A 12,714-nucleotide genomic window follows, 5' to 3' on the forward strand; every position below is an offset into this window, starting at 1 on the left:
CCCTGAATAATAACAGTGTATTATAACACGATGGAAATATCTCGAATCATTTTTTATCTATTTAATGGTTTCAGTGAGTGAGTGAGTTTGGTTTAACGTCGCTTTTAACAGTATTTCAGTTATATCACGGCGTGTCAGCTTAATGTGGGAGGAAAGCCCGAAGTAATGCAGGCCTCAGACGTTTACCACTTCGGTGAAACCCACGAGCCCGGGTATGGTGCTGACAAACCTAGAAACATAATCGGGGCGAGCCGGGACTCGAACCCACAATCATAGGTTTCTGCCATGCCCAAGGGACGCAACTCTGCACAGCGAGTCGCGGCGCCTCAGACGACTGGGCCACCCGTGCCCCCTTAATGTTTTGAAAAATCTTTTAATTATCACAGTGTCACCACCTCCTCCATTATTTTGCTTGTTTGGTGTTTAACGCCGCACTCAGCAATATTCTAGTTATATGACGCCGGTCTGTAAATAATTGAGCAGCACCAGACAACCCAGTGATTGATAACATGAGTATCGATAGTCAGTTGGGGATTCCATGACATGTTTCAACCATGTCAGCGAGTCTGACCACCTGTACCAGCTAGTTGTCTCTTGCGAAGAGCACGGGTTGGTGAAGATCTAACCTGAATCTAAAAACAATATGCTTGGGGATGCATGGGCGTGAGTTGAGTACAGCCATGTACGCGAAAACCTCCGACTCATTCATACCCCAAACAGTCCTCCTTCAATAGTTTAGGCATGGTATGTATGAAACTATTTTGTGATAAATAGTGTAGCTTGTGGTTCTTGTTTTATAGATATATGATATTCGTTTATCGGTGGATACTTCCTTGCGTTGAACAGACACACATGAACGAGCCGAACCATATCCGACAGGATACATGGATGTCAGACGGTCAACTAGCGAGCAACGCAACACTCGAATGTGTGATTATCCTGTCTTGATCAAGTACCTATAAGTATCTAAATGAAACATCCAATACGATCATGTTAGTGCTACTCTGTAGCAATAGACACATGCATGTATTAATAGCGGGAGTCAGATTTCCGTGGAACAGTTCTTACTTAGTCGTACACTTTTCATAGAAATCAAGATTAAGAAATCTCACAGGTTTAACGGGAAACAAGAGAATTGTCCATGACCGTGGTGTTTTCAAAAACATTTATAACTGGATCTCTCACATTATGACATATATACATGCAGTTATCGCTTTTAGTTAAGGGTTTTATGTTTTTGTATTTTGAGTAATAAGTCAGCTTAGAATAGGTCTTTAGCAACTAATCCATTCCGTGACAGGCGACTGCGCTTGCCGTAAGAGGCGACTAAGGGAAGAGGGTGATCAGGCTCGCTGATTTGGTTCAAGCATGTGATATATCCCAATTGTGTGGACCGATGCTCATGATATCAATCACTGGCTCGTCGTCATATAGCTGTTTATGAGGAATATGATTTTGCTGTGTACAAAACAACAATAACAAACAAACAAAACATTATGACACATATCGTTATCGTCCTTAATTAAGTTCCGCCATTAGATATTATGCGTACGCGTATAGTCTATGAAGTAATACGTCATCTTCCTAAGAGTGAAGATCATATGACAATGTCTGTCTGGCAGACAATGGCTGCTCATACGCATTAGCTGTATCCGTTACCCTCCCGTTGAGAAATGTGAGGATCTTTGTTATTGAGGCATACAGACCGCAGAGTGGAAAGTGAGTCAGCCTTGGTCATGTGATTGGCAGGATACACAGAGTAAGTGGACTAAGTACATTGTGTTTACATACTTATGTCGATGTTTGAACTGTGGCTGTGACAGAACGAACGTGACAGCTCGGTGGATCTGTACCATGTACCATGATGCTGATGGTGTATCTGCACTTGTCCCTGGTGTTTGCGACAGTTCTCCCACAATCTGCTGAGTCGGGGAAAGGTAGGTTACCACGTGTTGCTAAGACTTGGTGAGCATGTGGAAGCCCTTTATATTATGATAATTGATGCATTATTTACTTTTTCCTCCAGATATAACCATTCTTCACAACATAAAACCGTGTACATGATTCAATTAATAATAAAACACAAGTTTGTTATAAAACACGGTATTAATGGGTAAAATGTGTTCGAGTACTGCTGTTCTTAACCCGAACTGTGGAGCAGGGTACAGGGGTGTTCCAAATACCTGACATCCTTCTTATCTGTGTGTGGCATCCCTCAGTTATGTCATCAGCAGCTGATCGTGGGATCGAATCCCACATTCTCCTTTTTATGATCTGTTATGGGGCGAAATGTAAATTACCTGGCATTTTTTTCTCCAGTCTAATTTAATCACCCCTTATACCAATAGATAAAAAAATTCATTGTCTTTTCCTTCGCCATTTTGTCGGCCATCTTGAATTTCAAAATTCCCGCCATTTTGAATTCGATTTGTATTATATCCACATAGTATGTGTTCGTACACATGGATTCAACAAATGAGGTGGTTCCCCTTCATTGAGCTAACACTCAGTGAGATAATTAAACTTTATTTCAAAGGACGCCAAGTGCAATAATCTTGAAGTACAATCCGCTTATGTAATATAAGTTTAGCTAACACGGATTGATCGTGTAATGTCACTACAAGTTCAACAGATTTATTGTGATTGTCGTGGTTTAAACAATGAGTGCTTAACGTCTAATGACATGGATTATGTGACAACGAGGAAGGAGGGGGTTGGCTGAGGATCTTCTTTTTCAGAAAAGGTGTGTTTGTTTAATCCACTGGGTGTATTGTGATAACTTTGCATATGTCAGTTTTAGTCAGCAGGGTCAGCACACCCCTATTATTTGCTAATGGTCAGCTATTAAGGGCAATTAGAGTAGTTTGACTCCCGGACGATGACAGGATGCGTCAGCTTAATGTGGTAGGAATCTCCCAACATCCTTACCTGTTAACCACTTTGGTACACAGGTGGCATTGGTATGACGCTGACCAACCAAATATAACGGAGAGCCTGGGAATTGAACCTACGATCAGCGGATTCTGTACCGACTAAGGGAAGCAACTCGGCACAACGTATAAGACCAGTGGGACATTCAGATCCGATCAAATGTCAACGATTTATTAGTATGTGATTTATTACTCAGGCGAACCTTCAGACGACTTGGGAACCGCCATACGCGTACTGTACCAGACAAACAGAAGAGTGAATCTCACATGCCTCTTCCCTGCAAGTGCCGATGTAACAGTAGGTTTAGGCTTTAACTGCTCTAGCAATGCTCACGATGTAATCTCAATCCAATCATTTTTAATTTTTTTACGCTAACACCGCAAAGAAACAAGAAACAGAATAGATTTGATGACCAATATTGCAATACTTGTTTGTTTTAATATTAATTTTTGTGTGTTTAAGTATGACATTATGACAAAACGATCAATTAAAATAGTTTAAATTAAAATATGAATAATAAGAATTTATAAACTTTACACGACATACTAAGCTTGAATTTTATGATATTTCATCAGGTAACTTGGAGAAAGACGGGGCTACAGGTACCCATTGCCGTAGGACGTTCGGTGATTTCTCATCCCGACAAGTACCAGATCGCGGAAGACAGGACGCAAGGCATATCAAGCCTCATCATCGATGCTGCCACGGTGACGGATGCAGGGTTCTACGCCTGTTCTTGGATGCTGAACAGGACGATGGTGAACTCTACAACATTCGCGCTGGCACGAAAAGGTGAACCCGATGCAATACACTTACATTATTCTCAGCTGTGGTGTGGCGGAAATCTATATTACATGTTTCGTAAAGCATGTTTCTAAGTATTAGATGCATGGTGATCATGTGTGTAACATCATAGCTACATATTTGAATTCATGTTGAACGGGAAAAAATAAATAAGATGGTTTCAGCGACAAATGTGAGAAAATATGATGTTTTGTCCAGTAACAAGATTGATACCAGATTGCAGGAGGACTTATTGCATTATCACTCCCTTGTGGTATTAACTGTTATCTCGTTTTGAATGTCACCTCTTTATAATGGATAACTGTAAATAAATTAGTTTTAAATTAAACCAATCATGATTTCGGATTTGTATTTATTGGTACAAATACGCTTTGTTGTATATCTCACATGAAATAAACAATTTTACTTATGTATCTCTACTTGCAGATAAACATTTCACACTCATCCAAACTTCAGAGAAGCCAATAAAGGCTTCTATCGGAGATGATGTCGAACTTCCTTGTATGGTACAGCGAAAACATAAGTATAAGGTTAGAACAGCGCACTGTTGGGCCAGGGCACTCTACATTCTGGCTGCTAATACATTGAATAGGAATGACATTACTGTAAAGATAAGCTGTGAAATTGAACATCAAGTATAAAATATATCCAAATGATAGAAAGCAAATGAAAAATTCACATTGTTGAAACAAGTGTTGTCATTATTACATTTGAGCAAGTTAATTGCGACTTTCCTATAGAATTTTCCTATAGAGCGATGTCGTGATGTCAAAATGTGGTTATGCTCTTCGTCAGTGGTCAATGGGCATATGCACACTTGTCACGTTTCCGCTTCTTAATTTAGTCTGGTCGGGCAAAGGTTACACTGATTGAGTGCTGTGCTTGGAGTTATTCGTCTGACACTGGAGATTGAATCGCACAAGGTTAACACAGTATGGGAAAATACCACTGGATGCCCTGTCCATATGCTGTGTGTTAAAGTGGCCGCAGAGTCTGACTGAACATAATTACCTTCCAGTTCGTCACGAGGTAGAGGGGCGGTCGGGTAGCCTTGTGGTTGAAGCGTTCGCTCGTCACGCCGAAGACCAGGGTTCGATTCCCGCCATGGGTACAGTGTATGAAGCCCATTTCTGGTATCTGTCCCCCGCCGTGATATTGCTGGAATATTGCTAAAAACGGCGTAAAATCATACTCACTCACTTACTCATGAGGATGACCCGGAGACGAATATGTACCCGGAACATAATTGATTTATATGTGGTATAAATCAATTCTATAGCTACCAGGACAACGACCTTGAAGCCAAATTTACAAAAGCAAAAAAAACAATTCAACAACGTTGCTTGTTCGTGTTTGTAATGAACATGTCAAATCACCGTACATTCAGTGGTACTATAGCGTGTTTGCATCCAGCCAACGCTATTTTAACCAAGAAATTAAAACTGGTTCGTCTGTCGCGCCTAGGGTCGTGTTCGATTCCCAAACCGGGTACAATGAGTCAAATTCATGTCTAGAACCTCATTTACTTCATTTCATAAACGTCAATTTGCAATTATTTAAATTTGATAGTATCTCTGTGAGCCTTCATGGAATGACACTTTCTGTGACACTTTCTGTGACACTTTCTGTGACACTTTCTGTATTTGTGATGTACTTTGCAGGTTCTATGGCTTGATCCGAGATCCCGCGTCGTCGCGTTCGGGTCACGGAGTCTCAGGAAACGATACACGATAAGTTCCAAGGGACATAGGAGGAACTGGACACTGAAGATAACAAATGTCAATAAAAATGATTTTGGCACGCTCACATGTCTCGTCAACACAAGCCCAATACTCTCCAGTACTGTGGTATTGTCCAGAAAAGGTTTGTTGACTAAATTCCTGCTTTTCGCTTCGTGTTTGTCTGCTTCTACTAGGCTTATATGCCGCAAATACAGTGAATATAATGCTTGACCACTAATAATCGACCGATACTTGTTTGACCCCTTAATGCCAAATGTAAGACACCAAAGTACTATCATACTATCGTTTGAAAGGATGCGGCAGGGGATGGAACCGCCGACCTTGCGCTGTCCAGGCTGCTACAACATAAAGGAGGCGGGTCACAGCTTGGTCTTCCTCAAAACGTTTGTTATCCCAAAGAACGAGTATATTTTAACAATAGTCAATTTCCCGAAGAAACAACAACGAGAACAGTATTTAGTTAGGAACATACACATGTAATTCATCTGGATATGGGGATATGGATCAAAAGGTTTTCAGTGTGTGACGAATGGAAATCCAGGTTTACAATGTTTTGAGTCGGCTGATTCGGTGTAGTCGTCACCGACGATGTGTATGTTTGAGCCATCATCTATCATTACGGCACCACTCCCTCCCTCGCCCACTCACTCACTAACTCATCGTATTGTTGCAGGCGATGCCGCACCACGGCTCCATTCAGCTGTTACAGCCACCACCACACAACGACATGACAATCACCCAAACGTAACAAGTGGTAGGTTATGATCGTTCACTATAGTGCTTATATAAGGCGGAAAGAACACATCAGGCTCGATGAAAGCTTAGAAATGTGGTGAAATCACGCATGTGTAGTCATGTTGTGAAATATACAATAGATCCGCTCATTCTCCAAACTTACAATACATATTTATTTTTGACAGTAACTGTCAAATGGCAAAGTGTCAGTCTTCTGATACATATTTTACATGTGTATAAAAATATATTTTACATGTATATGGTACACAGAAAAGTATCCCAAATGCATACCCAAGATCATATTCTTTAGCAAAAATAGTCTTGATGATCCATAGACATATGGACCACACGTCTCTAAAAATAATAATAGATATATGTGACTGATATTTCCCTATTATGGACCAGTTTCAGATTCATCGGCTGTCAATGTGGACTACGATGCTCCAAACATCGCGGCTGTCCATCAAGCAAAGACGGAACAGAGCTGGGGTAAGGGTAGATGTTGACGCCTTGGACGTAATGTTTGCCTGGCGTTTGGTCTTGACGCATTCGCAGGACATGCTTACCCTTTTCGATAACACCTGCTGTCGTCAGTCATTTTCAGTGGTCCGTGCATGTAATTTCCCTTGGCCTTTTTGTGTAATGATACGATTGTTGTCTTGGCGTTAACGTTTTATATGCATACATAAATGAGTTTAGTTAATTGTATTCTAATTCTGAAACATTAAATGATGTGATTCCCATGATTGTTATGTATTCCAATTGCAGACCGGTTGATTTTGGGTACAAGCATTGGCGTTTGTGGCTTTGTGTTGTTTGTGGGACTGGCCAGTGGATGTTTCCTGGTGGACAGGTAATATTGTAATGTGTTGTGCGTAGTTAAACACATAGTAGCGGTTGGACAGGTAATATTGTAGTTCACAGTGCTTAGATAATGACAGTTGGTTGGACAGGAAATATTGTAGTTCACAGTGTGTAGATAATAACAGTTGGTTGGACAGGTAATATTGTAGTTCAAAGTGTGTAGATAATAACAGTTGGTTGGACAGGTAATGTTAGAGTGTAAAGTCAGCAGTTGTCTGTGGACAGTTGTAGTGTGTAGATAATAACATAATTGGTTGGACAGGTAATATTGCACTGAAGAGGTAATAACATAGTTGGTTGGACAGGTAATATTGTACTGTGTAGGTAATAACATAGTTGGATGGACAGGTAATGTTGTACTGTGTAGTGTGTAGTTAATAACAGAGTTGGTTGGACAGGTAATATTCTAATGTGTAGGTAATAACATAGTTGTTTGGACAGGTAATATTGTACTGTGTAAGTAATAAGATAGTTGGATGGACAGGTAATATTGTTCTATGTAGGTAATAAGATAGTTGGTTGGACAGGTAATATTGTACTGTGTAGGTAATAACATAGTTGGATGGACAGGTAATATTGTACTGTGTAGTGTGTAGTTAATAACAGAGTTGGTTGGACAGGTAATATTCTAATGTGTAGGTAATAAGATAGTTGTTTGGACAGGTAATATTGTATTGTGTAAGTAATAAGATAGTTGGATGGACAGGTAATATTGTTCTATGTAGGTAATAAGATAGTTGGTTGGACAGGTAATATTGTACTGTGTAGGTAATAACATAGTTGGATGGACAGGTAATATTGTACTGTGTAGTGTGTAGTTAATAACAGAGTTGGTTGGACAGGTAATATTGTACTGTGTAGGTAATAACATAGTTGGATGGACAGGTAATATTGTTCTGTGTAGGTAATAAGATAGTTGGTTGGACAGGTAATATTGTACTGTGTAGTGTGAAGTCAATAACATATTTGTTAATATTCTAATGTGTAGGTAATAACATAGTTGGTTTGACCGGTGATATTGTACTGTGTAGGTAATAACATAGTTGGATGGACAGGTTATATTGTAGTGTGTAGTGTGTAGTTAATAACAGAGTTGGTTGGACAGGTAATATTGCACTGTGTAGGTAATAAGATAGTTGGTTGGACAGGTGATATTGTACTGTGTAGGTAAATACCATAGTTGGATGGACAGGTTATATTGTATTGTGTAGTGTGTAGTTAATAACAGATTTTGTTGGACAGGTAATATTGTACTGTGTAGGTAATAAGATAGTTGGATGGACAGGTAATATTGTACTGTGTAGGTAATAAGATAGTTGGTTGGACAGGTAATATTGTACTGTGTAGTGTGTAGTCAATAACATATTTGCTCGGTTACAATTTGTTCGTCTGTTTGATGAAGATTATTTTAAACATGCATTTCTTGAAATTATAATAACATAGATTATTTAAAACAAATGCATGAGTGAATGAGCATGGTTTCACTGTTACACAGTGTGCCGCTTTCATCACGGGGCATGCGTGTGTTTAATTCCCAGTCCTATTTTATGACAAGCCTTGTCGCTTAACTGGAATGGCATTAACGTGTACATACATATCTCAAGCAACTTTCGATGAACTGTGTTTACAACAGTAACTGATTCATGTAAAAATGGATTTGGTATCAAGTTGTGCATGTCATTATAATGTGTACATTATATAGTTTACACAAAATAACACCCTACTTGCATGCCTTAAACGGTGTCATGTATTCCTGCAGGATACAGAAGATGACCCGGAGGATCATCCAGCAGGAGTTGACTCTAGACCATATGCGCATGCGTCGTAGGAGCAGACGACTCACATCAGAAACACATGTTATCATTGGAAGACAAAACAGTGCCTCAAAGGACAACGCAAATGACTCGTACATGTCTGGAAATGCCCAAAACGTGGAAAACTGGAACATTCCTAAACCCCCAAAACAACAACGGTTGAATGGTACGTATTGTGAACCTTGGTCATCCAGCAGTGACATTATTCAGGCCATGAACGCAGCCTACACCGACCGACAGGGTCGGGGAGACGAACGACCAGAGAACAGGGCAGACGAGGACCCGGCCGAGGTGGCTGCTGGGTGCGACAGGCAGGAACCGCCAGGGGGAGATAACCCGTGTCCGAATGGACGGGACGATCACGTGATGGACATGGAGGAGAGATCGTTGATACGTGTGGACGGCGAAGGGGAGTGTAACAAGGAGGATGAGTCACGGGATATGTGACAATATATTGGTGGCATGAAAAATACAGCAAGAAATATTTACCTTGCATACAAAACATGCTTTTAAAGATACACCACAGGATCGCGTCCTGAAATAAGCAGGACGAATAATACATGGCCTATACGACTCTGACACGGCACCCGTCATGCAGCTGAAAAGATGTTTCTGTGTTGCATAACGCCGAACGTAGTGATATCCCAATTAAATGACGGCGGTCTGTAAAATATCGAGTCTGGACCAGGCAATCTAGGGATTGACAGAAAAGGCATCGATCTGCGTAATTGGGATGCGATGACATGCATCATACAAGTCAGTGAGTCTGACCACCCGATCCAGTTAGTCGCCTCTAACGACAAGCATAGTCGCCTTTTACGACAAGCGTGGTTTGCTGAAGACCAGTTCTCACTCAGAGCTTCAGTTGGGGAGACAAGCATAGGATGCTGAATCCAGGAAATCTGTTGAAGGTCCATACATTGTTGACTTCTGTACTGACGGGTATCAATACCGCAATTTCACTGACGATGTCACCGGACACACATAATGCCTTAGACGTGTACATATACAGTCTCCGGTGTCGACTATATGCCGAAACCACACCCAGGATGGAATTGCTCATTGTATTCTGTGCCACATTGTTAGTCTCCGTGACCATTCCAATATGTAACATATGCGTGTTCTGGTTTATCGTGTAAATATGTATTTTGAGATGTTGATATTTGTTTTTGTACTTATTTATTGACAATATATTTAGCTGCCAGCGCCCACCGTGTCTCTGTTTTAACCGATCTAAACAGCACTCAGAATTAAACTTGAATTTGCAAGTTAAAATTACGTTTTGAATGTTAATCGCAACAGAATAAATACATTATTAATATAATTTATTCAATCAAAACCTGAAATAGGATTTAGTGATAAGTCGGTGGCTTTAACATGAAGGGCAAAGCCGCTTTCGATGTTTATGTGCGGTGGTTTGTTCGATGGACCCGAACACTTTTGGCTATGTGAAGCATCACATTTTCTTGTGTATATTTTGTAGAATTTCGCACATATGTAGAACGTGAATCGACAGTCGTATGTACGAAAGTCCAATGTCTGGATGCACCCAGTGAGTCAGGATTTTATGCACAACGTGTATCTGTGTGACTAGCTGACCGTTTCCTTTCGTCATTGCTTCCATTGTCTGAGTGTAGTGACACACACCTTCGACTTTAGATATGCACATCGATATGATCGTACATGGTACCCTATTACGTGGGTGTCACGTTTCACGTTAAGTGACTATCAAACGTAAACAAATATAAATGTATACCCCTTCACCATACAAAGTGTTGCATGTGATGTAATATGACATGTACGTTTCTAAAAAGATGACGATTTTTGATGAATATGATGCAAAATATACACATTTTCACATAAAATCGGTTAAAAACGAAGTTTGTGACACAGCGTACATTCTCACGGCAATTGTTGTAATAAAGTGAGTGAGTTGGGTTTTATGCCGCTTTTAGCAATATTCCAGCAATATCACGGCGGGGGACACCAGAAATGGGTTTCACACATTGCACCCATGTAGGGAATCGAACCCGGGTCTTCGGCGTGACGAGCGAACGCTTTAACCTCTAGGCTACCCGACCGCCCCTTGTTGTAATAGACATTATGTTGGTTAGTGTGTGAAGTGATATGTGTCACAGTTAACAAAAACCCGTCGTTGCTAGCAGTTATGTTTTATCCCTTATATGACAGGTATCAATGTGTGTCATTTCTAAAAGATGAGAGTCCTTCAAGCATATCAGACACGTTATCATTTTACTGATTTTCACAAATGCAACAGTTTCATGTTTGCAACAATGATCTACAAACAAACAGACTTTGTATATTGTTTATTCAAGAGGTGTTTTTGTAATGTCCATTAATATATTCTATTTGAATACGAAACTAGAATGTTTTCGTTTTGTTGTGCGTTCCTTCTCAGAGGGAGGTAACTCTGTTTAACTCTCTCTTCGTTTTGTTGCGCGATCCTGTTCCGAGAGTGGTAACTAAATGTGTATGACTATTAGTGTGAGCAAGTCATTGTAACTAAACATTACACTGTTACAGAGTTGCAGCCATATTCGTTGTAAGTTACATTTTCTTCATGAGATGTATCCGACATATTGTCTGTGTCCATCCGATTGTACCCTCCACCTGCCAGGCATCCAGTGCACATCCCAGGGGTCAAGGGGTAAGTCCTCAGTGCACCCCCAGATTTGACCCGACTGGTTTGGGTTGTTTCAATATCGTTATGTCTGCTGTCTGGTTGCAGGAACCTCGACAGTTCAATCCGCAGTGTGGCTTGTATGAGCCGGTGAAATCTGAAGGAAAATCACACACGTTACTCAAAGATTTGGTGAAAATAAATGTGTAATGACAAAGGGAAATATATGCATGAGTTACAGGTAAAGGCCTATATGTGAGCAATGAGAAATTCGTTTTCCAGAATGGCGTAACTTAGGCGTGCCAGAAACATATGATCGTGGTTAGAACCCAGTTACCCTGATTATGTTTCTAGGTTTCGTAGCACTTTATCTGGTTTGATAGGTTTCACCAAAGTGGTAAACGTTTAAGTTTTGCATCACATCGACACCTAACAACTGAGCAGCTGCTTTGTGGTATAGTAAGATATGTATTACGGAACAATATTAACAACGTTTAGAAGCAATGACATGAGTTAGACACATATAGTATGTCATATAGGATACACTTTGAGGATAGTCTAGTGTGTACTTGAGGGTGAGTATTACTAGTATTACAACCATACATCTGGGAACGGAAATGAACGTTTACTGAAACTACTCTTGTGATTCGGCCATGTCAGTACAAGGAAGAGGATCGTATCTAGGTCGGTGCGTCACAGCACGACAAGGAAGTTAGGGCAGTTTCACTGATTTCAGATGTCTGATTATTGTCATTACTGCATTGATTTTTATTAAGTATAATGTCATCGTTAGTCTTGTGGACAAATGATTAACACAAAGTCATATATTTTCAAATGGTCAGACAAACACAGGCATTGTATTTCACAATTGATTTATGTGTTACGTATTGCATTTATTTGATTGATCACGAACACTGCTGGTGAAGAATGTGGGAAAGTAACGACCAAATTACCATGAGTTTCCTACCTTCTTAAAAGTAGAAACACGATGAGAGGCACACCCACCAGCACTACTGCAGATGTAGCCCTGTGTGTTAGGGCCATCACATACTCCACTAGGATCAACACAGACAGCCAATGTGGAGTCAAGCATATAAAGGCTATGATATTAAGTGTATAAAATATTTCCTGTTTTGACACAAGCTTATGATGATACATGAAGCCATTTGCTTGACTTGATTAA

General features: G+C 40.3%; 2 protein-coding genes across 3 annotated transcripts; one reads left to right on the forward strand and one right to left on the reverse strand.

Moving 5' to 3' along the window:
- The first annotated feature begins 1,772 nt into the window (after positions 1 to 1,772).
- LOC139465942 (uncharacterized) lies at positions 1,773 to 10,048 on the forward strand. Of its 2 annotated transcripts, none has more exons than XM_071247948.1 (9): positions 1,773 to 1,937; positions 3,128 to 3,228; positions 3,507 to 3,723; positions 4,162 to 4,265; positions 5,397 to 5,598; positions 6,151 to 6,231; positions 6,624 to 6,701; positions 6,981 to 7,065; positions 8,836 to 10,048. In XM_071247948.1, exons 1-9 carry the CDS (start codon positions 1,862 to 1,864, stop codon positions 9,335 to 9,337), a joined length of 1,446 nt encoding a protein of 481 aa, XP_071104049.1. In that variant the 5' UTR covers positions 1,773 to 1,861; the 3' UTR covers positions 9,338 to 10,048. The 2 variants fall into 2 exon arrangements, with proteins under 2 accessions (XP_071104049.1, XP_071104048.1); XM_071247947.1 differs by having other exon boundaries at positions 1,774 to 1,937; positions 6,618 to 6,701.
- Positions 10,049 to 11,196: 1,148 nt separating this feature from the next.
- On the reverse strand, positions 11,197 to 12,689 carry LOC139465943 (uncharacterized). Its single transcript, XM_071247949.1, has 2 exons — positions 12,499 to 12,689; positions 11,197 to 11,688 (listed from the first exon to the last, which is right to left on the reverse strand). The coding sequence occupies exons 1-2, from the start codon at positions 12,687 to 12,689 to the stop codon at positions 11,421 to 11,423; spliced, it is 459 nt and encodes a 152-aa protein (XP_071104050.1). The 3' UTR covers positions 11,197 to 11,420.
- Positions 12,690 to 12,714: the final 25 nt, after the last annotated feature.

This window comes from Haliotis cracherodii, unplaced genomic scaffold, assembly GCF_022045235.1.
Source record: "Haliotis cracherodii isolate W230 unplaced genomic scaffold, xgHalCrac1.p SCAF_18, whole genome shotgun sequence".
Classification (NCBI taxonomy): Eukaryota; Metazoa; Mollusca; class Gastropoda; order Lepetellida; family Haliotidae; genus Haliotis; species Haliotis cracherodii.